Here is a 27,363-nt window from a genome sequence, read left to right as displayed (position 1 = left end):
TCACTCCCAAAGAAGGGACAAAAGTAGCAGTCACATCGCGGGACACTTTACCCCAGGAAAGACTACCATGACCATGAAGCCTTGCGCTGGCACCTGTGTGCGCATGTGTGACGTGCCGATTCCACCCCCCACCACAAATCGGTTTCGCCTTCATCTTCCCGACTATACTGCACGTACATCATTTCTACTTTATATAGGCTGTGTATTTATCATATCATTCCTGCCTTTACTATATGTTAGTGTTATTTATTTTCCGTTTTATGTTATTTGGTATGATTTGTTAGGTTATTTTTTGGGTCTGGGAAAGCTCAAATTTTTTTCCCGTATAAATTGATGGTAATTGCTTCTGCGCTTTACGCCATTTCAGCACAAAAGGTTTCATAGGAACGCTCTACCTTAGCGGGGGAAATATGGGACAAGGGCGGTCCTGTATGGGACAAACCAATTTAGCCCAATATACGGGATGTCCTGGCTAATACGGGACAGTTGGCAACCCTATGTTCAAGTTCAACAGTGTGTGACGGAATGAAGAAAGGTGCAGCTGACTCATATCGTTTCCTCACGGCCTGGTAGCACATGCTTTGCAGCCTGGTGGTTGGGGACTTATGGTCATGGACAAGAGTTACATTTAACACAAAATGCTGGAGGAACTCAGCAGGTCAGGCAGCATCTATGGAGAGGAATAAATAGTCAACGTTTCGGGCCGAGACCCTTTATTACTTGTGTGTTGATCAAGGTTTTCAGCATCTGCAGAAGCTCTTGCGTTCAAGGTTTATGGTCATTAATTTAACTCCTGCCTTCACATATAATTCCAAATGATGTTTTGGCCCAGTGAGGTTGGTTTTCATTCTTTGCGCTATCGTGGAAAACTAAAATCCATGTGCTTTGATTCATGCGATACCCTGAAACAAATGTTTGCCACAACCTTCCCGTTCTCGTCCATATATTGGATCTCAAACCTCCTCCCTGCTTGGGCCTCTGCCCTGCTCTCTCTCCTCAACCATACCTTGAAAAACATGTCCCAAGTCTTCACACTTGCTCTCTAGCTTAACCTAGCCTTCCATTGATGCAGGAATTTGGTAGCAATTCTATCAAACAATTAAACTGCAGATATGTATGTTCTTAGAAACATCCTCAGCTTCACAGTCACACTCTGCACAAACTCACCAAAGACCTCATGTGGTCTGTACATACCACCTGTGTGGTAAAAAAGACACCTCAGACGGTTGAAGAAGTTTGGTATGGGCCCCCAAATCCTAAGGAATTTCTACAGGGGCACAATTGAGAGCATCCTGACTGGCCACATCACTGCCTGGTATGGGAACTGTACGTCCCTCAATCACAGGACTCTGCAGAGAGTGGTGCAGACAGCCCAACACATCCGTAGATGTGAACTTCCCATGATTCAGGACATTTACAAAGACAGGTGTGTAAAAATGGCCAAAAGGATCACTGGGGACCCGAGTCACCCCAACTACAAACTGTTCCAGCTACTACTATTGAAAAGTGTAAACGCATACATTGTATTTTCTATGTATTACAGTATTTACAATATTTACTCAACAGTATTTCAGTATTCACTCAAATGCACACATTATATTTTCTATATTTACTATGTAACTGCTACTAGCTGAATAGAGGGTATTCACTATGTAGCCATGACTTTTGACCTAATCACTATTAATTCATGAAGAGAACTAGAATGAAACCAAGTAGGAAGATAACGGTGGCGAGTAAGGTAATGAAATATGTGGCAGTATGTCAAAGCAAGACCAATTAAGAAATAACTGTGGTTAGGGATGAGGGGACACCTGATCTAAAAAGTAAACTAGGACATAATTAAATTGGGGAGTAAAACAATAGTGGAAGGTCGAGAGCGGATGTATTGATGATATGTGATCACAGGCCGTCTGGATATGATAATGTAGCTAAGATAGGAGATTGCTATAAAAAATGCTGTGTACAAGCCTCGATGGGCAGTCAGCTACTAGCTTTCTGATTGTCTCATCTTTGATTTGCAAATTAAAGTTTAAAACGTCTTGAAGGATTTTCTGCGTCTCCTTGTTGTTTGTAAGAAACTAGAAACCACGACAAAATTGGCGTCACGAACAGGATTCAGATAGAGACCCGCGAGGAAGGGAACGGCAGATTGGGACGCTTCCCGGTCCCTCGGGGACCCTCACGGGGCTAACAGAATTAAGGGTGCACCCAAAGAAAAAAGTGAGCGCTCTTTGCGATAATTCGGACTAAGAATTCTGTTGGTTTTGGGGGTCTTGGGGACTCAGAAGTGTGAAGCAACTGCCGAAAGGTCTCTCCGATCCAAAGAATCTGGCAGAATCGGGGATAAAAGGAGGCTCAGAGGATTAATCAAGAACACGGCAGTGGGGGTAAGTACGAATAAAGTAATAACAAGTTAAGTAAGAAAATTCCACGTGGTGTTGGTAAGTCCCTGTGGATACCGCTTCGCACGAAACGAAGGTCTGAATAGGCGAGGTGCAAATTAAAAATCCTCGTGAATACCGCCTTAAGAAGTGTAAGGGTCTGCATAGGCGAGGTGTAAAAGGTTCTGTGGATACCGCCCTAAGTAGGGGTCTGCACGGGCAGAACGTAGTAAGAGACAAAGATAGTTTGATAGATAATTCAGACGCGGGTGAGATAAACCATAAGGCTAGGCATAGAAATAGAGTTAGAAAAATAGTGCTATTAAATAGGCAAGTAGTGAGATTCTAAAAATACCATAATAGAAAAAGGAAAAAGAGAGCAACATGACAGAGAAAGGAACGGCAGTAGAAATATTGAGCAGAAAGTTCCCGGTGTGTCAAGGTAAGATCGTGGAAATTTCAGAGAAATGGGAAAAAAGAACTAAAGAGCTGGTCACGAAGTGGCCAAGGGAAGGAACATTTGATGTAAGCTTATGTGAGGAAATGGAAGCGCTAATTAAAAATCACAAACCCAAAGATAAATCTAAGAAAAGAGAAGGAAAAAGGGAACAAGAAATGGAAGTGTTAAAACTCTTTAGGGTGGAGGGAGAAAGGTTAAGAAAGACGGGAAGTATATTAATAGTAAGTAAAAAAGACACTGAGAAACGAAACGAGCAGTCTGATAAAGAGAAGGAGAAGCATTAACAGGGAGCCGGCTCCGGCTCTATACCCAGACCTGAAAGACGTAGAAAAACCTCCTCCCTATTACGAGAGAAAAACCCTTAAGCAGTGTCCGATGATAACAGGAAGAGTGGATCTAAATAGAGAAATTAAAGTCTGGGATACCTAGGAGGAAAGAAAGAATCACGAAAAGGAGCAGGAGAAAGGGGAAATAGAAGAAGGGATCAAAGCGTTACAGGAATTAAAAGCGAAAAGGGATGAAGAGAAATCTTTGTTACATGGACACGGAGCTGAGCAGGCTAGAGCAGAAGGTAACTTGTCGGGAGAGCAAGAGTTAAGTAGCGAAGGAAAGGGTACGAGAGAATGTAGGCAGAGGATAGGAGGCAGGAGCCTTGAAGGGGAAAAAGAGAGAGTGAAAAGGCAGATATTAGAAACAGAGGGAGAGATTAGGGAATTACAGCGGAGATTGAATTTCCAAGGGGAGTTTGAGGATTTCGCATGGGCCCAAGCAAATGCTAGCTCAAGGCAGAAAGAAAGAACTCCACGAGGAGGCCAAGGGAGAAAGGAAACCCCGGAAAGAATCATGTGGCAGCCAGTGAAAACATGCTCAGAAACAGATGGGGAGTCAGGCGAGGAGGAGAGTCAGGAGATGTGTGAAAGGAAAGGGAGAATGATGCCGTTGTTAGTAAAAGGATTGGGACAAGTACAGTATATTCCTTGGGGATCCCAGGACCTGGAAGGGCTGAAAAACACCCTGCCCAGCCTACATGAGGGTGCAGGGAAATGGATTAGGGCCTTTGAGGAAGAAACTACGGGACGAATGTTGGCTATCGGAGATTTGAAGGCGCTGCTGATAAGGCTGATGGGAACCTCCGGACTGCGAGAGCTGATGGAAGCGGCTGGCATACAGAATGCGGACAGCACACTGATTGACGGGGCCAGATTTGACACAGTGAGGCAGAGGGTATGGGGGGCCCTCAGGGAGCTCTATCCACCCAAAATGGACCCCAAAGCCATGAAAGGGGATCCACTGGGAGACACTGAAAATCCAGTAGCCTACATAGAAAATCAGTTGAAAAGGTGGAGACTGGAAATTGAACAAGAGCTGGAAGGCAACCCGTTCATGACCTGGATGTTCCGAAGTGCTGTTTTGGATGCGATGCCTTCCCAAGTTAAGTCTAAACTTGAGGAAGTGGCCGGACTGATGTCAATGACCCCACAGGAATTCAGGGACCACGTAGTCCATGCGGTCGAAAAATATCGAAAAGACAAACGAAAGTTGACTTAGCAGCAAGAAGAAGTGCAAAGAAAGCTGATACAAATGCAGCTTGAAGAACTTAAAAAGAAGGAAAAAGAAAAAGGCAAGAAGATGCTGCCAGCAATGACCGATTTAAGCACAGCCGTTGAAATGAATGAAATGCCATTATATGGAGGGACCGGTCGTGCCGTAAATTGGGGAGTAAAACAATAGTGGAAGGTCGAGAGCGGATGTATTGATGAGATGTAATCACAGGCCGTCTGGATATGATAATGTAGCTAAGATAGGAGATTACTATATAAAATGCTGTGTACAAGCCTCGATGGGCAGTCAGCTACTGGCTTTCAGATTGTCTCAGCTTTGATTTGCAAATTAAAGTTTAAAACGTCTTGAAGAATTTTCTGCGTCTCCTTGTTGTTTGTAAGAAACGAGAAACCACGACACTACCATCGGGGAAATGGTACTGCAGCATAAAAGCCAAAACCAAAAGGCTTCGGGATAGCTTCTTCCACCAGGCCATCAGACTGATTAATTCACACCAACACAATTGTATTTCTGTTATATTGACTCTCCTGCTGTATATACTATTTATTATAAATTACTATAAGTTGCATATTGCGCATTTAGACGGAGGCGTAACGTAAAGATTTTTACCCCCGTGTATATGAAGGTTGTAACTAATAAAGCCAATTCAATTGAATTCAATGCACTCACGGTTACTAATGAATATCAGTGCAAACGAGGGACGGACACTGTTCTCACACGGGCGGAGTTGGGAGATGGATGCTATCTGATGATGTCAGTGCGGGGCGGTGTGAGCGATGGACGCTGATCTGATGATGTCAATGCGTGGTGGAGTGAGGGATGGACGCTGGTCTGATGATGTAAGTTTAGGGCAGAGAGTGAAAGTGAGGCTCCGGCTGAGGTGTTGCTGTCGTGTGGTGTGACCCGCAGCCACACCGGTCGGGGCCTCGGCATTTTGGTGTCAAGTTGGGGGCAGGTGTCACCGGTTGTGCTAGGTGTGCAAAGTCACCACCACATGCCCAATATAGACGGCCCCTAACCCTCTTCGCCCTGCACGGCCGCAGCTCGAGGCCGACTGGCCCCGTTAACGCCTTTCCCGCATTGGTAAGCGTTGGGAGAAGCCAAGGCTGAGCTGGTTGGCGGCGCAGCCCCGAACCGCGGACAGTTCGGTGTAGCTCATGCACGGCCCGGATCCCCTGTCTCATCCACCGCCGCTCTACAGTCCGTGAGGCGTTCACCGCTCTCCGTCCAAGGGGCAGTCATGAAGCGGTACCTGCCGGTGGCCCGGCAGCACTTCCTGGCGGCGGCGGCCAGCACCAGCGTGGTGGTGAAGGCCCTGTGCGGTACGGTGCTGGCTCTCTACTGCTTCTCCTTCCTGATGGACACGGTACACGGCCTGGGAGTGACTCCTGGCTACCTCTTTCCCCCCAACTTCTGGCTTTGGACCTTGCTGACTCACGCCGTGGTGGAAAGCCACATCTGGGACGTATGTATTGGCTTGGGGGCCGTGGTGGCAGCCGGTAGGCTCCTGGAACCTCTCTGGGGAGCACTAGAACTCCTGGTCTTCTTCGCCGTTGTCAACGTGTCGGTGGGAATTCTTGGAGGACTTTCTTATCTCCTGACCTACGTGGCGACTTTCAATCTGGATTACTTATTTACCGTGCGCATTCACGGTATGTCAGGTTTTCTTGGCGGAGTGTTGGTGGCCTTAAAACAGACCATGGGAGACACGGTGGTGCTCAAGGTGCCACAAGTGCGGATGAAAGATGTTCCAATGATGGGTTTGATACTTGTTGCGATTTTGCGTTTGACGACATTGCTAAGTAGCTCTTTGCTGGCATCCTATGGGTATGGTGTACTGTCGAGCTGGATTTACCTGCGCTTCTATCAAAAACATAGCCGAGGCCGAGGGGACATGTCTGACCACTTCGCGTTCGCCACCTTCTTTCCCGAAATCTTGCAACCGCTCGTCTCGGTGGTGGCCAATGTGATTTACAGCGTGTTGGTGAAGATCAGAATATGCAAGAAGACGGTCAAGCGATACGATGTTGGAGCACCGTCATCCATTACAATAAGTCTGCCTGGCACCGACGCGCAGGATGCAGAACGGAGAAGGTACTGAATATTCCAACCAGTTTTGATGTGTGTCTATCTCAGTTTATTGAAAATCTTTAACGTTACATTGTGTAACTCAATTGAAACCAAGTGCATCTCTTGCAGTAGAGAGACAATGCAATTTGAATTCCATTATTACTACATACTTGTCATATTTAGTTTGTTTAAATGTTCATAACCTATCAAGAAGCAAATGTTGGAAATTTTAAGTAAAGACAAAAAAAGCTAGAAGCTGTCAGTTGGCCAACATCTGTGGAGAGGGATTAATGACCTTTCATCAGAATTAGAAATTGAATGTGTACCTGTTAAATTACTAATTTCACCAGGTCCGACGCAAAATCATCGTCATTAACTTTATCTATTGACCATGTCAAATTTCACTCCATATGTCAAACAACTTCAAATTTACAACTGAAAATGAATTGGTAAAATTTCAACTTGTAAGAGGACTTGGAGCAGCACGGTTAAAATAAAGCATTGTAAGGACTGAAGATGTGTACACAGGCACAAAGACATTTGCTTTCCTTATTTTCCTTGTATTTTGATGTGTTCACAGGGCCTAATTTCTAAAATTGCATCAGGCAACTGGGAGGTGTAATGAATTGTGATGAGAATACCCTTAGACTTTCAAGGCAGTAAAAGCAGACTGGTACAATTGGGAAGCTGTACTAAATGAAATTTAATGCTGTGAAGTGTTACATTTGGTAGCAAGAATGAGAAGAAACAATATTAAGTAGAGAACACAAGATACAGGAGCAGAGAGATGAGTGTGCATTGAGAGAAATTAAAAAGAGGTCTTGGAGCCTAGTTATTGAGATAAAGAGTACAAAGGAGTCGTGATGTATTGTGCCGCACTTCAGGGAAGATGGGAAATCACTGGAAAAGATGCAGAAACAGTTTTCTAAAAATTCTGGGATGAGGTTTTGGCCACCTTTAGTCGGAGGATTGTGTTTGACGTGTAAGATAATGTTGTAGCTCTATAAAACCTTGGTTAGACCACACTTGGGACATTGTATTCGGGTTTGGTTGTCTTATTATAGGAAGGGCATGTGGAAGGTTTAGAGAGAGTGCAGAAAAGATTTATAAGAATGCAGTCGGGATTCAAGAGCATGTCCCTAGTTGAGTGAGCTAGGGCTTTTCCTTTTGGAGCGAAGGAGGGTGAGATGTGACTTGATAGAAGTGTACTAGATAAAGAGGCACAGGTGAAGTGGATAACCCAAGACTTTTTTCCCCAGGGCAGAACTGGCTAATATGTAGAGGCATAATTTTAAGGTGATTGGAGGAAAGTATGGGGGGGATGTAAATTTTTTGTTGCATGGAACATGCTGCCACAGATGGTGGTTGACATGTGGATGATTACAAAAGTGGAAGTCTATGTAGGAGGGTAGGGTTAGATTGATAGGTTAAAGTTGGCATTACATATTGAACTGAAGGACCTTTACTATACTGTAATGTTCTATGCTCTAATATCTTTATTTTGTGGAAACGCCAGAGAAGCTGGTTGCTCTCTCCTTGCTCTCTTGGTCATGCTCTCTTCTCAGTGTTGCCATCTGGAAGGAGGTAAAGGAGTCTCAGGACCTCCAAGTTCAGTAACAGCTAATTCCCCATAACCAATAAGCTCTTGAACCAGAGGGATAACTTCACTCACCCCAACACTGAACTGATTGCACAGCCTATGGACTCACTTTCAAGGATTCTACAACTCATTTTTTTTGATATTTATTGCTTTTTCCTGCCTCTTTTCGTATTTGCATTTTGTCATTTGCACACTGGTTGTTTGTCTATCTTGGTAGTTTTTCTATTGACTATATTGTTCTTTGTATTTGCCTTGTATGCATTAATATACTTTGATAATAAATTTTTACTTTGAACTTTGAGGTATTTAGAATCATAAGGGAACTGGTGAGTAGTAAGCAAGTTTTAACAACGAAGAAGAACAAAGGTGACAAAAGCATATGTTGTTTTACAAGTGACAAGCATCTGGAATGCATTTTAAACAGTGGTGAGTCTAAAACAGACCTTTGCTGATTGTTTGTCTCTAAGAAAGAAGTGTTATTTTTTTCAGATTGGATGTTGGTGCTCTCCAGGCAATGTGTTTCAAAGTTGGAGTGGGTTGGGGGAAGAACAAGGTGGAAAATTCACTAGACTTTCACCTAGAGGGTGATCAATGTACATGTAAACCCAAAAGAGAAATATCAACTATTTGTCCTCATATGTTATTTTCAAAGTTATTGTAGAGAAAATTCCAAAATCTTTAAAAAGAAAATTGTGAATATCAGTTGAATAATGAACTGCACACAAGTTTTAGAAAGGAAGAGAACAAGCCTCAGCAGTACTAGAAAGAGAAAGAGTCAACGTTCTGGGTCTGCACCCTTTCATCAGAGCCTTGACTGTTGCTCTTTCCATTGCTGTTGCCTGATCTGAGTTTTTTCAGATTTCCAGCATGTTTTTGTTTTAGATTTTCAAAAAAAAAGTTGGTGTTTGTCAAATCTGATTTTGGTGGGTAGGGAATAAATTGGATGGATATTGGGGAAGTCCTTGTGAAGAATAACACAATAGATTAATGGGTAGGTTAGCTGTTTTTCAAGGGTTTGGTCAGGTAAAGGGGTAGATATTATAGACCCTTTAATAGAGTCTATAGTCTTATAGCAGAAAGGAGCTGGAAGAAGAAATTAAGTGAAAGATAAAATAATTCTGTAATTACTATTCCAACTGTCCTGAAAGGTAATGACATATGGAGCTTTTACTATGTGCATCTCTATTATTGCTGAGAATGTTATACCTTAACAAGGGTCAAGGCTCTAGTAGTGGAAATGAATAAAGTTAATAGATGAGAAAATTAAACTTGAGAGACCAATCGCAGTATAATTAGGTGTAAACTAAGGAGTGAAAAGAACAAGCTGACATAATTAATTGGAAAAAAGCAGGACTCTGAAAACATAATGAGGGAAATCCTCTCAAATACATTATGACAAGGATACTTTAAACTAACATTTAAAAATGAGCCCTTTTTCATTATTTAGTGTATGTGGATGTCAAGGCCAGAATTTAATTTTCATTGATAAATGCCCTGTGAAATACATGAATCACTGCCATTAACTATTGCAGCAGTAATATGATACAACTTAGTGACTTATTGGGCTATTTTAGAGGGCAGTCATGGTCAATGTGTAGGTTTTTATGACAATGTGTCAGCTTTGCACTCAGTACCAGTAAACAATATTTTTTTTATTCCATATGACTTAGTTTGCTGAATTTAACTTCCCTAGCTTTTATCATAGGATTTGATTTCATTCTCCTGATAAATTATCTATCTGACTTACTCGACTAGTAAGATAGTCATGATTATCTTAAATGTTAAAAGGTTGAATTTAGAATGATACATCTATTTTTTCAAATACTTTAAACTGGGGAGTTAGGGAGAAATGGCATAATTCCGCAGGCCAAAGAAGGTCACAAGGACATATTAATTAAATGGGCGGGTTTGAAAAGCAGTGCCAGATCAAGTTTAATGTCAGAAATTGGAAGTGCTGTATTTTGGCAAAATTATACTTCTAATGGTGGAAGAGGAATGCATATGATTAGAAGTGCAGGAGGCTTTGGGAATCAAGTTCACAAAATAGTAAAAGTTGTAGCTGAAGTAGTTCAGTTATAATAGAGCAAACAAAATATTTTGCATTAAGTAATGAATTAAAATTGTTGTAAACTTAGCAAACTACAACTGAAGTACTTAGTAAAACTTTGGATTCTGCAGTATAAAACCATGTTGAAAAGGAACGTTAAACTGCACAGATTTACTGTGATTTGAGGAAGTAAATGAAAGTTGGGACCTTTCAATGTTTGCAGAGGTAATATTTTCAAACGGTTTTGAACATATTGAAGTTGACTTCCAGTAGTGATGAATACAATGTAAAATAGGGATACAAGATTAAATGCAAAAGGCTGAAAGCTCAATTTCTCCAGCTTCCTGTTTTTACAGAAGTAATGAGCATGTCAACAATTAGTTGAGCAGCCGAGACACAAGGAGTAAATGGATTGAGACCACAGGATTATGATTCAGTGCTTGTAAGGAATAAATATCATCACAAAATGATTTCCCCAATTGGACAAGTACTTCATGACTGGCAATGAAAGTCAACCCTGGTCCAAAATTAGGTGCAGAAGGAAGATCAACATGTGTACCTAAAGGCAGCAAGGTGACAGTCTGGTACAGCTGCAGGCGATATCTGCCATGCGGCAAATCAGCATACCGGAGATAGCTCAGTGATCTTGCAACCAGTGGGCTAGGTTGAAGCTCTGTCCTGCCATATCTCCATGAACGGTGGACAATTCAACTGCTAATGTTAGGAAGTGGCTCAGCTCTAAGGACGTGCTCATACTCAGCAACAATGTGGCCCAGCAATTGTCTGTGAAAATCAAGACTGAGGGATTCATAATCATCTTCAGTGTGAAGTTTTATACCAAAAAATGGGTGACTGTAGTCACCCATGTACGTCAACGAATGTGAAATCAGATAACATCAGCTATATTTCCAAAGATAAGTCTTGCCTGATGTAAACAACAGGAATTCTGCAGATGCTGGAAATTCAAGCAACATACATCAAAGTTGCTGGTGAACGCAGCAGGCCGAGCAGCATCTATAGGAAGAGGCGCAGTCGACGTTTCAGGCCGAGACCCTTCGTCAGGACAGGATCTTGCCTGATGTATCTGTTTCAATTCTTTGAAGAAATAACAATCGGTGTAGACAAAGGAGAATCAATGGATATTGTGCACTTGTATTTTCAGAAGGCTTTGACAAGATGCCACACAAGGCTGCTAAACAACATAAGAGCTCAAGGAAGATAATATCATGGATAGAGCAGTGACTGAGAGGCAGGAGGCAAAGAGTGGAAATAAAGGGAGCCATTTCTGGTTGGCTTTTCTAGTGGTATTCCATAGGGGTCTGTGTTGGGACTGCCTTTTCATTTTTATGTCAATGACTTGAGTGATGGAATTCACAAAAAATGCTGGTGAACACAGCAGGCCAGGCAGCATCTATAGGAAGAGGTACAGTTGACGTTTCGGCCCGAAACGTTGACTGTACCTCTTCCTATTGATGCTGCCTGGCCTGCTGCGTTCACCAGCATGTTTTGTGTATGTTGCTTGAATTTCCAGCATCTGCAGATTTCCTCGTGTTTTCGTGAATGATGGAATTGATAGCTTTGTGATAAAGTTTGCAGATGATACGAAGATAGGTGGAGGGGCAGATAGTTTTGAGGAAGGGAGAGGCTACAGAAGGACAGATAAGGAGAATGGACAAAGAAATGGTAGATGAATTAGTGTTGGGAAGTGTATGGTCATGAACTTTGGTAAAGAAATAAAAGCATAGACTATTTTCTAAGTGGAGAGAAGATTTGAAGCTCAGATGCAAAGGGACTAGGGGTCTTTGTGCAGGATTCTCTTAAGGTTAATTTGCAGAGTGAGTCTGTGGTGAGGAAGACAAATGTGTTGTTAGCATTCATTTCGAGAAGTCTGGAATATAAAACAAAGGGTGTAATGTTGAGACTTTATAAAACATGGGTGTGACATCACTTGGAGTTTTGTGAGCAGTATTGGGCCTTATTTCAGAAAAGATGTGTGACATTGGAGAGGGTTCAAATAAGGTTCACAAAAATGGTTCTGGGATTTAAAGGCTTGTGATATGATGAGTGATTGATAGCTCTGGGCCTCTGCTCACTGGAATTCAGAAGAATGAAGGTTGATCTTATTGGAACTTACTAAATGTTGAAAGACCTTGATAGAGCGAATTTGGAGTGGATTTTTCCTTGTGATGGGAGAGTCTAAGGTCAGAGGACACAGCCTCAGAATAGAGGGGCATCCTTTTAGAGTGGAGCTGAGGAACTTCTTTAGTCTGAGAGATGAATCTGTGCAATTTGTTGCCACAGGTGACTGTGGAGTCAGTCATTGGGTATGTTTAAGGCAAGAGATTTGGTTGAGAGGGAAATGGATCAGCCATGATGAAATGGCAGAGCAGACTTGATGGGCCAAATGGTCTAATTCTGTTCCTATATCTTATGATTTTTTTGTTGCAAGAAACAGAAGGTTGTTTAGTAGGTGATTTTATCTTTCCACATATTGACTGGGAAAAGGACTCCATGGGATAGAGTTTGTCAAATGTCTTCAGCAAAGTTTAATACATTGAAGTCCCAACGAGCGAGTGTGCAATACTTGATCTGCTATTAGGGAATGAGACAGGACAAGTGACAGAAGTTTGTGTAGGGGATCATGTTGATCATAATGTCATTAATTTTGAAGTAAATATGGTAAAGGATAGGCCTGGTCCGCAGGTTGAGATTCTAAATTGGAGGAAATTTTGATGGTGTCAGAAAGGACCCAGCAAATGTGGATTAAGACAGGCTGCTTTCTGGCAAATGCATACTTGGTAAGTGGGAGGCCTTCTAAAGTGAAATTTTGAGAGTACAAAGCTTCTATGTGCCTGTCAGAATAAAAGAAACAAATGAGTACTTATGGAGTATAAGAAATGCAAGAGAACATCTAAGGAAAAAATCAGGAGGGCTAAAAGAAGGCACGAAGTTGCCCAAGCAGATGAGGTGAAGGAGAATCCTCAGGGATTCTACAGATATGTTAAAGAGCAAAAGAATTGCAAGGGACAAAATTGGTCCTCTGTGGAAGATCAGAATGGTAATTTGTGTGGAGCCAAAAGAGATGGGGAGATGGGTTAGTTCTGACGAAGGGTCTCAGCCTGAAACGTCGACTGCACCTCTTCCTACAGATGCTGCCTGGCCTGCTGCGTTCACCAACAACTTTGATGTGTGTTGCTGGGGAGATTTAAAATGGATTTCTTTCATCTTTATTTACTCGGGAGGCAGCCTTTAGAAATAAGGAAAAGCAGCAGCGAGGTCATGATTCCTATACAGATTGCAGAGGAAGGGATGTTTGCTGGCTTGAGACAGGCTGTCCCTTGGACCCTGTTGGGAGGGAAGTGCAGAAATTGCAGGACCTTTGCAGAGATATTTAAATCATCCTGAGTGACAGGTGAGGTACTAGAGCATAACTAATATCCTGCTATTTAGTAAAGGCTTTAAAAATAAACCGGGAAATTGTAAGCCAGTGAGCCTGACGTCAGTAGTGGGAAAGTTACTTGAATGTATTGCAAGCGACTGGATATAAGTATTTGGTTAGATAGGGACTGATTAGGGATAGTCAGCATGGCTTTGTGCATGGTAGGTCGTGTCCAACCAATCTTGGAGTTTTTTTTTGTGGAAGTGTCTTATAGTCTTGCCAGGGAAGTTGAACGCAAGGCGGTGGATATTGTCTACATGGTTTTTAATAAGCCCTTCAACAAAGTTCCACATGGGAGGTTAGTCAGGAAAGTTCAGTTGCTTGGATGAGGTAGTAAATTGGATTAGATATTGGCTTTGTGGGAGAAGTTGGAGAGTAAAGGCTGATTTATACTTGTGTGTACTAGCTTACGCCATAGCCTACGCCGTTGTGAGCATTTATACTTGTGCGTTGGTGTGTCTGCAATTCACCGCCAAAACGCTAGTTGGCGGTGGGGTTTCTATGCCACTGTGTTGAGTTTTTTTGTGTTGAAACTCAACACGAAGAAACTCAAACTTCAAATAATGGCAACTGAAACTGAAGGAGGGTGAATTTTCAGTGCTTGTCCGGCCACTGAGAGACATGGATGAGGAAATATTTTCGGATGTCAGCAGGTAGATTTGACGATTTGGTTCATCATCTCCAACCATTTATTTCACATCAGTGTACGCACAGTATACTCAGAGAACTGGCAATCACCATTCGAGTTTTAGTTTCAGGTGGAAGTCAACAGGCTGTAGCAGCTAGTTACAAACTGGCGTCAAGCACAGGGTCCTCCATAATTTTGGAGATCTATAAAGCTTTATGGAAAGCATTACAGCCAGAGTTCCTTCCCTGCCCTTCAGTCGCCCAATGGGAAGCTATTGCATTGTGGGAAGAAATGCGATGCTACCAAGCGGACCAATCGCAGTTGTTGTGGTCTGCGTCGCCGTGACGTGTAGCGTAGGGTATGCAGCTACACCATACCTATGGCATACATTTGACGCACAAGTGGTTGCCTCATTGACTAGAAGCCTATGACTAGTGGAGTGCCACAGGGATCGTGCTGAGTCCATTGTTTGTCATCTGCTGCTCTGGATGATAATTTGGTTAACTGGATCAACAAATTTGCAGGTGAGGAAGACAATCACAGAAAAATGGGCTGAAAAATGATCAGTGAAATTTAATGCAGACAAGTGTGAGGTGTCGTACTTTGAAAGGACCAACCAGGGTAGGTCTCACACAATGAATGGTAGAGCACTGGAGAATGTGGTAGAACAAAGGAATCTGGGAATACAGGTCCATAATTCATTGAAAGTGGCAGCACATGTAGATAGGGTAATAAAGAAAACTTTTGGCACATTGTCTTCCATAAATCAAAGTATTGAATACAGAAGGGATGTTGAAGTTATGCTGCAGGATCTGAGTTATAAGGAAAGATTGAGTAGGTTAGGACCTTCATTCCTTGAAAAGTAGAAGATTGAGAGAACATTTGATTGAGGTATACAAAATTATGAAGGGTATAGATAGGGTAAATGCAAGCAGGCTTTTTCCATTGAGGTTGGGTGGGACTCTACTAGAAGTAATGGGTTAATGGTGAGAGGTGAAAGGTTTAAGGGGAACATGAGGGGAAACTTCAGCGGGTCATGAGTGTGGATCAAGCTGCAATCGTAAGTGGTGCATGCGAGCTCGATTTCAATGTTTAACACAGCTTGGATAGGTACATGGATGGTGGGGATATGGATGGCTATGGTCCAAGTGCAGGTCGCTAGGATTAGGCAGTTAAATGGTTTGGCATGGACCAGATGGGCTGAAGGTCCTGTTTCTGTGCTGTACTTTGCTATGATTATGTAGCCAGTAGTACAAATACTAACTAGCCTGTTAAGTATTTGCAGCGCATTCCATTTTCATTTTGGATTTTCAATATCTGCAGTTTTAATTTCCATTTTGATTATAGTCATATTAAATGGACTTGAGGGCAACAGAACATTAAGTATATGAGCATTAGCTACGGCACATTTATGAATAATTTCAAAATGGACAAAAATTTGAAATTTCAAAGAACTGTGCTACTTAATATGCCCAAGCAATCCATGTCAGTCAAATCAAGCCACACAGAGCTGAAGTATTAAAGTGAAAGACAGAAGTGTCAAGCTTTTAGTGTTAAAGCTGAAGACTTCTATGCACCGTTCCTGGTGACCAATGCAAAACAGGTAGGTAACTGCTTGGAGGGAATAGTCATGAGAGTAGAAAAATGTAAATTTTCATTTTTTCTAATCAGAGTACAGGATGTGTTTACATAGCTGAATCACAAGATAATTTGATAAAACCTAAAATCTGTATTTCTTAAGACTGAATTTCAAGTTCCAGGGACCAGTTTAAACTGTTAGCAAGGAAATTTTTACAGGATACAGTGCTCATTTTGAAAGATATTGAATCTATGGAACAGATTAATTGGATCACTAGTAGAAATAAACCTCGAAGCTCGTGCAGTGAGAGGGAAGGAAGTATTAGTAATAGTGATGTGAAACTATTGAATTTCTGTTGAAAACGAACACGTTTTACTTCAGTCCTTGAATGGAGAAATTTGCGTTATACTTCAGACCCTTTGCTTTGTGCTTAATTCTTAATTTCTCCCCAAAATGGTCAGGCAATTCATTATTGTATTAGATCATTATTGGAATCAAAGGAATGGTCAGTTTGGCCCCCATATTTATGCGACCATCAAGACTACCTATACCAGTTTCATTTCCCCGCGCTACTTCCCAATCTTCTGTCTGTGGACTCACTTTACACTGCACGCTGTCGGAGCAGTGCTGCCAAGATAATCAAGGACACAACCCACCCAGCCAACACACTTTTCGTCCCTCTTCCCTCCGGGAGAAGGCTCAGGAGCTTGAAGACTGGTACGGACAGATTTGGGAACAGCTTCTTTCCAACTGTGATAAGACTGCTGAACAGATCCTGACTCGGATCTGGGCCGTACCCTCCAAATATCCGGACCTGCCTCTGGTTTTTTTGCACCACCTTATTTTCCATTTTTCTATTTTCTATTTATGATTTATAATTTAAATTTTTAATATTTACTAATTTTTACTATTTTTAATAATTAATATTTGTAATCAAGGGAGTGGGAAGTGCAGAATCAAATATCGCTGTGATGATTGTATGTTCTAGTACCAATTGTTTGGCGACAATAAAGTATAAAGTAAAAGTACTTCTATATCCCTCTGTGCCCTGTTCTTTTAGGTCATTTTAAGTGTTGTTCCTACTTCTGCCTCCATCACCTACTCTGATCCTGAACCAGTTGTGGGTAAAACCAGGGTTTTACACCTGTTCAAAATAACCAGCAGCAACTGACCTCTATATCTCTTGATGTGGATTCCAAGATGCCAATGCTTTCCTAATTGCCTTCAGTTCACATCATGGCAGCTTCAAGGAATGGGTGGCTGTACAGCCATGTCCCTGTTTCTACAAAACTGTTAGCTTTTCTATTACACCTTTCCTTGTTCTTTCTAACAAAGTGCATCACTCCACACAGCCTCTAAATTTCAACTGTCATTCCTCTATGCATTCTACTAAGGTCTTGCAGTCTGGTTTATTCCTCATACTTCTAAGCTTTGCATTATCCACAAATTGAAAGTTAGTTATGCATGTCTAGATCTAAGTTAATTTACACTGAAAAAGAATGACCTACTCATGACAATAAGGTACACGAGATGCAACAAGATTGAAAGATCGACCGTAAAGTACTTTAACAAGTGATCAGGACTGCACAGCATATCATTAGGATGCAACTACCAGATTGAAAACCACCTAAACTCACATTGCCGGGCTCACAGTATCATGACAGACTCATCCCACCCCAGTAATCACTTGTTCAGTCTCCTGTCATCCAGCAGGAGACAGAGAACCATTTCTGCAGGGACATCCAGACTGAAAAAGTCTTTTCCCCCTGGGCTGTTATGCAGCTGAAGAATGCCACCCCCTCCCCCCCCCCCCGCCGACCCACTTACCATCACCCATAGTCCAAAGGCACTATGGACAGTCTCGAAGTGCAATACATGGGCTTGTGCAATATTTGGGTTTAGATATCAGAGCTCTTTTGTATTTTTTAAATTTCAGCTTTAATTCTTGATACTATTTTGTATTTTTTTAAACATGGGCATGTGCAATACTTAAATGGGCAGCCACTGTTTCTTTTAGAACATAGAATAGTACAGCACAGTACAGGCCCTTCAGTACAGGCACAACAATGTTGTGCCAACCCTCAAGCCTTGCCTCCCATATAACCCCCCACCTTAAATTCCTCCATATACCTGTCTAGTAGTCTCTTAAATTTCACTAGTGTATCTGCCTCCAGCACTGACTCAGGCAGTGTATTCCACGCACCAACTACTCTCTGAGTAAAAAAAACCTTCCTCTAATATCCCCTTTGAACTTCCCACCCCTTACCTTAAAGCCATGTCCCCTTGTATTGAGCAGTGGTGCCCTGGGGAAGAGGCGCTGGCTATCCACTCTATCTATTCCTCTTAATATCTTGTATACCACTATCATGTCTCCTCTCATCCTCCTTCTCTCCAAAGAGTAAAGCCCTAGCTCCCTTAATCTCTGATCATAATGCATACTCTCTAAACCAGGCAGCATCTTGGTCAATCTCCTCTGTACCCTTTCCAATGCTTCCACATCCTTCCTATAGTGAGGCGACCAGAAATGGACATAGTACTGCAAGTGTGGCCTAACCAGAGTTTTATAGAGCTGCATCATTACATCGCGACTCTAAAACTCTATCCCTCGACTTATGAAAACTAACACCTCATAAGCTTTCTTAACTACCCTACCTACCTGTGAGACAACTTTCAGGGATCTGTGGACATGTACCCCCAGATCCCTCTGCTCCTCCACACTACCAAGTATCCTGCCATTTACTTTGTACTCTGCCTTGGAATTTGTCCTTCCAAAGTGTACCACCTCACACTTATCCGGTTGAACTCATCTGCCACTTGTCAGCCCACTTCTGCATCCTATCAATGTCTCTCTGCAATCTTTGACAATCTTCTACACTATCTACAACACCACCAACCTTTGTGTCGTCTGCAAACTTGCCAGCCCACCCTTCTACCCCCACATCCAAGTCTTTAATAAAAATCACGAAAAGTAGAGGTCCTAGAACCGACCCTTGTGGGACACCACCAGTCACAACCCCCCAATCCGAATGTACTCCCTCCACCATGGCCCTCTGCGTTCTGCAGGCAATCCAATTCTGAATCCACCTGGCCAGACTTCGCTGGATCCCATGCCTTCTGTCTTTCTGAATAAGCTACATGTGGAACCTTGTCAAATGCCTTACTAAAATCCATGCAGATAAAATCCACTGCACTACCCTCATCTATGTGCCTGGTCACCTCCTCAAAGAACTCTATCAGGCTTGTTAGACACGATCTGCCCTTCACAAAGCCATGCTGACTGTCCCTGATCAGATCATGATTCTCTAAATGCCCATAGATCCTATCTCTAAGAATCTTTTCCAACAGCTTTCCCATCACAGATGTAAGGCTCACTGGTCCATAATTAGAAACATAGAAAATAGGTGCAGGAGTAGGCCATTCGGCCCTTCGAGCCTGCACCGCCATTCAGTATGATCATGGCCGATCATCCAACTCAGAACCCTGTACCAGCCTTCCCTTCATACCCCCTGATCCCTTTAGCCACAAGGGCCATATCTAACTCCCTCTTAAATATAGCCAATGAACTGGCCTCAACTGTTTCCTGTGGCAGAGAATTCCACAGATTCACCACTCTCTGTGTGAAGAAGTTTTTCCTAATCTCGGTCCTAAAAGGCTTCCCCTCTATCCTCAAACTGTGGCCCCTCATTCTGGACTTCCCCAACATCGGGAACAATCTTCCTGCATCTAGCCTGTCCAATCCCTTTAGGATCTTATACGTTTCAATCAGATCCCCCCTCAATCTTCTAAATTCCAACGAGTACAAGCCCAGTTCATCCAGTCTTTCTTCATATGAAAGTCCTGCCATCCCAGGAATCAATCTGGTGAACCTTCTTTGTACTCTGTCTATGGCAAGGATGTCTTTCCTCAGATTAGGGGACCAAAACTGCACACAATACTCCTGGTGTGGTCTCACTAAGGCCTTGTACAACTGCAGTAGTACCTCCCTGCTCCTGTACTCGAATCCTCTCGCTATAAATGCCAGCATACATTCGCCTTTTTCACTGCCTGCTGTACCTGCATGCCCACTTTCAATGACTGGTGTATAATGACACCCAGGTCTCGTTGCACCTCCCCTTTTCCTAATCGGCCACCATTCAGATAATAATCTGTTTTCCTATTTTTGCCACCAAAGTGGATAACTTCACATTTATCCACATTAAATTGCATCTGCCATGAATTTGCCCACTCACCCAACCTATCCAAGTCACCTTGCATCCTCTTAGCATCCTCCTCACAGCTAACACTGCCACCCAGCTTCGTGTCATCCGCAAACTTGGAGATGCTGCATTTAATTCCCTCATCCAAGTCATTAATATATATTGTAAACAACTGGGGTCCCAGCACTGAGCCTTGCGGTACCCCACTAGTCACCGCCTGCCATTCTGAAAAGGTCCTGTTTATTCCCACTCTTTGCTTCCTGTCTGCTAACTAATTCTCCACCTGCACCAATACCTTACCCCCAATACCGTGTGCTTTAAGTTTGCACACTAATCTCCTGTGTGGGACCTTGTCAAAAGCCTCTTGAAAATCCAAATATACCACATCCACTGGTTCTCCCCTATCCACTCTACTAGTTACATCCTCAAAAAATTCTATGAGATTCGTCAGACATGATTTTCCTTTCACAAATCCATGCTGACTTTGTCCGATGATTTCACCACTTTCCAAATGTGCTGTTATCACATCCTTGATAACTGACTCCAGCAGTTTCCCCACCACCGACGTTAGGCTAACCGGTCTATAATTCCCCGGTTTCTCTCTCCCTCCTTTTTTAAAAAGTGGAGTTACATTAGCCACCCTCCAATCCTCAGGAACTAGTCCAGAATCTAACGAGTTTTGAAAAATTATCACCAACGCATCCACCACCTCCCGGGCTACCTCCCCAAGCACTCTAGGATGCAGACCATCTGGCCCTGGGGATTTATCTGCCTTCAATCCCTTCAATTTACCTAACACCACTTCCCTACTAACATGTATTTCGCTCAGTTCCTCCATCTCACTGGACCCTCTGTCCCTTACTATTTCTGGAAGATTATTTATGTCCTCCTTAGTGAAGACAGAACCAAAGTAATTATTCAATTGGTCTGCCATGTCCTTGCTCCCCATAATCAATTCACCTGTTTCTGTTTGCAGGGGACCTACATTTGTCTTTATCAGTCTTTTCCTTTTTACATATCTATAAAAGCTTTTACAGTCCGTTTTTATGTTCTCTGCCAGTTTTCTCTCATAATCTTTTTTCCCCTTCCTAATTAAGCCCTTTGTCCTCCTCTGCTGAACTCTGAATTTCTCCCAGTCCTCAGGTGAGCCACTTTCTCTGGCTAATTTGTATGCTACTTCTTTGGAATTGATACTATCCCTAATTTCTCTTGTCAGCCACGGGTGCACTACCTTCCTTGATTTATTCTTTTGCCAAACTGGGATGAACAATTGTTGTAGTTCATCCATGCAACCTTTAAATGCCTGCCATTGCATATCCACCGTCAATCCTTGAAGTGTCATTTGCCAGTCTATCTTAGCTAATTCACGTCTCATACCTTCAAAGTTACCCCTCTTTAAGTTCAGAACCTTTGTTTCTGAATTAACTACGTCACTCTCCATGTTAATGAAGAATTCCACCATATTATGGTCACTCTTACCCAAGGGGCCTCTCACGACAAGATCGCTAATTAACCCTTCCTCATTGCTCAAAACCCAGTCCAGAATAGCCTGCTCTCTAGTCGGTTCCTCGACATGTTGGTTCAAAAAACCATCCCGCATACATTCCAAGAAATCCTCTTCCTCAGCACCTTTACCAATTTGGTTCACCCAGTCTACATGTAGATTGAAGTCACCCATTATAACTGCTGTTCCTTTATTGCACACATTTCTAATTTCCTGTTTAATACCATCTCCGACCTCACTACTACTGTTAGGTGGCCTGTACACAACTCCCACCAGCGTCTTCTGCCCCTTAGTGTTACGCAGGAGACTTTGTCAGTGTATCAGCACTTTTGCTGAGAAGCATTATTAGCCTTGGTTCCCTGCATCAATTGATCTATTGGCTGGTCTTCAATGCTGCTCAGTGAAGGCATTTTTTTTTTAAATGAAGATAACAGATAGGTAATCTTTCACTGAGGAAGATGCATCACAGAAAAAGTATTTTTTGAAAAAGTATCAAAAGATAAATGTTTGTAACGTTATGTGACCACTTGTCTTTACAGATGATTCAATATGATCTGTAAGTTTACCATTTTTCATCCAAATAGATGTTATTTTTGGTAACTAAAATTTAGTGCTTTAATATTGTCTATAGAGTTTTTAAGTCCTTGGATATAAGCTTTACTGCTGAAGTAGTTAAGCTCAGAGTTAGTCAAGGAAAGTTTTATGAATTCAAAATACTTCAAATATGGCTGATGAAAGTATTGCCTTTTTATTGCCTCTGGAATAAATTCTATTGTAATCTTTTGTAAAATCAAGTACATTCATTAATTGTAACTCAAATAATAAAGTTCTTAGAATCATAGAGTTATACAGCACAGGAAAAGGCTGTTCCACCCAACTAGTCTATGCTAATCAATATGCTACATCCAAGATAGTTCCATTTACCAGTGCTTTGGCTCATAATCCTCTAAACTTTTTCATTCCATATACCTTTTGCCAAACTGGGATGAACAATTGTTGTAGTTCATCCATGCGATCTTTAAATGCTTGCCATTGCATATCCACCGTCAATCCTTTAAGTGTCATTTGCCAGTCTATCTTAGCTAATTCACGTCTCATACCTTCAAAGTTACCCCTCTTTAAGTTCAGAACCTTTGTTTCTGAATTAACTATGTCTCTCTCCATCTTAATGAAGAATTCCACCATATTATGGTCACTCTTACCCAAGGGGCCTCTCACGACAAGATTGCTCATTAACCCTTCCTCATTGCTCAAAACCCAGTCCAGAATAGCCTGCTCTCTAGTTGGTTCCTCGACATGTTGGTTCAAAAACCCATCCCGCATACATTCCAAGAAATCCTCTTCCTCAGCATCTTTACCAATTTGGTTCACCCAATCTACATGTAGATTGAAGTCACCTATTATAGCTGCTGTTCCTTTATTGCACACATTTCTAATTTCCTGTTTAATACCATCTCCGACCTCACTATTTTTATTATCACTATACAATTATGAGGAGCATAGATAGGGTGAATGTGCACAATCCTTACCCCAGAGTTGGGAAATCTGGAACGGAGCGGAGGTTTAAGGTTAGAGGGGAGATGTTTAACAGGAACTAAGGTGCAACTCTGACACCCCGCCCCCACCAGAGAATGCTCAGTGTATGCAGTGAGAGGAATATACATTAACAACATTGCAAACACAGTTGCACAGACACATGGGTAGGAAAGGTTGAGTGACCCAGAACAGTACAGTACTGGATAAGTTGGATGGCTCTCGATGTTGTGATCATGACATCAATTTATGCAAAATATCCTCTTCCTGTTAGTCCCTCCCCTTCATGTTATGTCTATATAAAAGCATCTTAATCTCTACCAAACTGCCTGCTTCCACTACCGGCAGCCCATTCCAGGCACCTACCTCATTGAATAACAAAAAAATATATTGCCGCTCACATCATCTTTAGTCTTCTTCACACCTTAAAAGCACATCCTCTGGTATTTAATATTCCCACCCTGGAGAAAAGATTCTGAATGACTGTCCTATCTATTCCCCTTAATTTTAAAAAACCTCTCAGATCTCTCCTCAGACTCTGGCACTCTGGGGAAAACAGCCCAAGTTTGTCCTACCTTACCTTATAACTGATGGCCTCTAATCCTGACCACAACCTTGTAAACCTTTTCTGCAGTCTAAAGTTTTATATAGCTGTAACAGTTTGTAAGTTGTGACCTGCCCCGCACAAAGCCATGCTGACTGTCCCTAAGTAGACCATGCTGTTCCAAATGCACATAAATCCTATCCCTTAGTATCCTCTCCAATAGCTTCCCTACCTCTGACCCAAGGCTCACTGGGCCTAGGATGTTGGCCAAACATGAACGATGGAACCAGCTTAGATTGGCATCTTGGTTGGCAAGGCCTGTTGAGTGGAAAGGCCTGTTGCTGGGCTGTATGACATGTTTAAAAAAAAAAGGGTAGATTTACAGCATAATTATTGTGCCACATTGTATAACTGTGAATTGAAGTGCAGATGGAACTCAGCATTATCTAGTTCTTAGAAAGTCACTTCGATCAGTATTGTCTTGCACATGTGCCTCTGCTTTGGGTGGATTGGTGAGGACTACATTACATATTTACACCTTACGTTGGTTCTCTCATCACCTATGATAGACTATGTCTGCCAGCAGTGTACTTCAGGACTCGGCCAATTAGGTCAGTGATGACAAGAGAATCTTGGTGATGGCCATTGAAACATCCACCAAAAGTATCCTTTATATTATTACTACTTTAAGTGCTTCTGCTTTTTTTGAAAGAGCACTGGTTGGATTTTAAATGTGGTTCAAAATTGAGCCGAGATAATCAGGTATGATACTGCTCTAGAGCATTGTATTGATGGAGGTTTTTTACCTGAACCATTGGTACACTGTAATGTAACTGTTCTGTGCTGTATTGAATTTGTTGCATTCACTATGAATTGGGATGTCATAAGACAAAGGAGCAAATAAGTGAGGTATTGAGCATGGATTCACTGTCCATTCAGAAATCTGATGGTGGAGCGGAAGAAACTGTTCCTAAAATGCTGAGTATGTGTCTTCATGTGCCTGTACTTCCTCCATGATGGTAGCAATGAGGAGGGCATCAGGATCAGTTGTAATATCTCTGGTATGTATTGTGAAATTTGTTATTTTGCAGCAGTACAATACATAAAACTATAGATTACAATAAGAATTGTGTATGTATATGTTTAAATTAAGTAGTACAAAAAGAGGAAAAAGAGAGTGTGGTAGTGTTCATGAGACCATTGTCCATTCAGAAATCCGATGGCAGAGGGGAAGAAGCTGTACCTGAAACACTGAATGTGTCTTCAGGCTCCTATACCACCACCTTGATGGTAGCAATGAGAAGAGGGCATATCCTGGGTGATGGGGGTCCTTAATGATGGATGCTTCCTTTTTGAAAGTGTCCTCTGTACTGGGGAACCTAGTGCCTATGATGGAATTAGCTGAGTTTACAACTTTCTACAACCTTTTCTGATCCTGTGCAGTGGCCTCTCCATATAAGACAGTGATGAAACTAGTTAGAATGGTCTCCAGTGTAAACCTGTTGATCCTCAGTGAAAAGGAGATGTTATTTCCGATCTGCGCAGACTGAGGTCTCCTGGTGAGGAAGTCAAGGATCCAGTTGCAGAGGGAGGCAGAGGCCCAGGATGTGGAGCTTGTTCATAAGTACTGAGAGTATGATGGTGTTGAAGACTGAGCTGCAGTCAATAAACAGGAGCCTGAGGTAGGAATTGATATTGTCCAAGTGGAGGGTCAGTGAGATTGCATCCGCTGTTGACCTACTGTGTCAATCGGCAAATTTCAGTGGGTCCAAGTGCTTGTTTAGACAGGAGTTGATTTGGGCGTTGCCCAGTCTCTCAAATCTCTTCATCATAGTAGGTGTGAGTGCAACTGTACAATAGTCTTTTAGAAAAGTCATCCTGATCTCCTTGGATACTGGTATGATTGTCGCCCTTTTGTGAAAGAGAAACTTGCGGAAAGAGAATAATGTTATCTGGTTGTTTTCAGCACTTTGTTTTTATCCTAAGCAGTAGCCTCTGCTTAGAAGTCATCTTGGGTGACTGATACGCATCCATCTTTGATTCACTAGTGCAACAGATGGGTCAATTTGAAAGCAGGCTTGAGAGTAGAGATGATCTTAATTGTGCCATAGAAGTATTAAATCTGAACTTGGATTACCTTTCATTGTCTCAATGACTTAACTTTTTTGTGTAATCCCTTGGCTACAGAGAACACCCGTTTCAATCAAATCTTGTAGATACTATTCCAATTATCATGCTGAGGGCATAGACACTTACAAGAATGATTCCAGGAATGAAAGGGTTACCCTATGAGAAACGTCTGGCAGCTTTTGGGCTGTATTTCCTGGAGTTCAGGAGAGTGAGGGGGGATCTCATAGAAACATTCCAAATGTTTGTCCACTGTTACAAGTGTTATGGAATGGAGTTACAAGAGACTGCATAGTCTAGAATCTGGAGGAACTTGGTGGGTTGAACAGCATCCATGGGAGGAAGGAATTTTTGACATTTCCGGTTGAAACCCTTCATCAGAACTGAGAATGAAAAAGGATGCTGCTCAGCCCATTGAAGTAGTGGAATGGTTGCTTCTGATTCCAGATTGGATTGAGATGTAATACTTATAGTAATTTTCTTGCTTCTTTACTAATAACACTGAGCTAATTTTGCTTGTGAAAGTAACAGTTATTGAATCACAGTATTCTGGCACAGAAGCAGGCCCAACATATTTGATATTCATAAGATATATGATATGTGAGTGATGGTAAACCTAATTCTGATATGGGTCTCAATTGTGGACTGAGACTGAAAGGGGGCAGGAAGAGAGGAATCATGGTTGGGAAAAGAGAAAGGGAGAGGGGAGGGAGTGGGAAGTGCCAGACATTCTGTAATGGTGTCTCAGGACTGAGTGTGTCTGCAGCCACCCACCCTCTGCCCCGGCAGTGCTGTTATGCCATCTGTCCCACAACCCTCCCCCAGTACTCCACCCTATCCATTTTGAACATCCTTTGCTCTTGCTAGATTTACAAACTCACTCTGCGCTCGTCTCCACACAGCAACATTTTCTGATGGAGTCCAATTTTCTGTTGGTAATTTTATAGATAATGAAGCAATCTGTTGAAACAGATATAGGTTATTTAATCCATATCATCTTCCATCTTTTTATACAAAGAAAAATTAAATGGTGTGTGTCAATGATTTGGACTACAGTATTAATGGATTTGTGGCTAAATTTGCCGATGATACAAAGATAGGTGGAGGAGCAGGTAGTGTTGAGGAAATAGAGCGCCTGCAGAGAGACTTAAATGGTTTAGGGGAATGGGCAGAGAAGTGGCAAATGAAATACAATGTTGGAAAGTGCATGGTCATGCACTTTGGTGGAAGAAATAAACAGGCAGGCTATTATTTAGAAGGGGAGAGAATTCAAAATGCAAAGATGCAAAGGGACTTGAGAGTCCTTGTGCAAGATACCCTGAAAGTTAGCCTCCAGGTTGAGTCGGTTGTGAAGAAGGCAAACGCAATGTTAGCATTCATTTCTAGAGATATAGAATATAAGAGCAGGGATGTGATGTTGAGGCTCTATAAGGCACTCGTGAGACCACACTTGGAGTATTGTGTGCAGTTTTGGGCTCCTTATTTTAGAAAGGATATACTGACATTGGAGAGGGGTCAGAGAAAATTCACAAGAATGATTCCAGGAATGAAAGGGTTACCATATGAGAAACGTCTGGCAGCTCTTGGGCTGTATTTCCTGGAGTTCAGGAGAGTGAGGGGGGATCTCATAGAAACATTCCAAATGTTAAAAGGCCTGAACAGATTGAATATGGCAAAGTTATGGCGTGGTAG

The 27,363-nt window shown here is 42.2% G+C and overlaps 1 protein-coding gene across 1 annotated transcript in view; it reads left to right on the top strand.

Moving 5' to 3' along the window:
* Positions 1-5,213: 5,213 nt before the first annotated feature.
* The window catches only part of tmem115 (transmembrane protein 115), a 28,026-nt gene continuing 5,876 nt past the window's right edge, over positions 5,214-27,363 (top strand). The window contains exon 1 of the mRNA XM_063067754.1: positions 5,214-6,498. Coding sequence (XP_062923824.1) covers positions 5,645-6,498 — 854 coding nt within the window. The 5' untranslated portion in view covers positions 5,214-5,644. The remainder of the gene's footprint in view (positions 6,499-27,363) is intronic.

The sequence above is a fragment of the Mobula hypostoma genome, chromosome 15 (assembly GCF_963921235.1).
Source record: "Mobula hypostoma chromosome 15, sMobHyp1.1, whole genome shotgun sequence".
Classification (NCBI taxonomy): domain Eukaryota; kingdom Metazoa; phylum Chordata; class Chondrichthyes; order Myliobatiformes; family Myliobatidae; genus Mobula; species Mobula hypostoma.
This window is presented reverse-complemented; position numbering and strand designations above follow the sequence as displayed.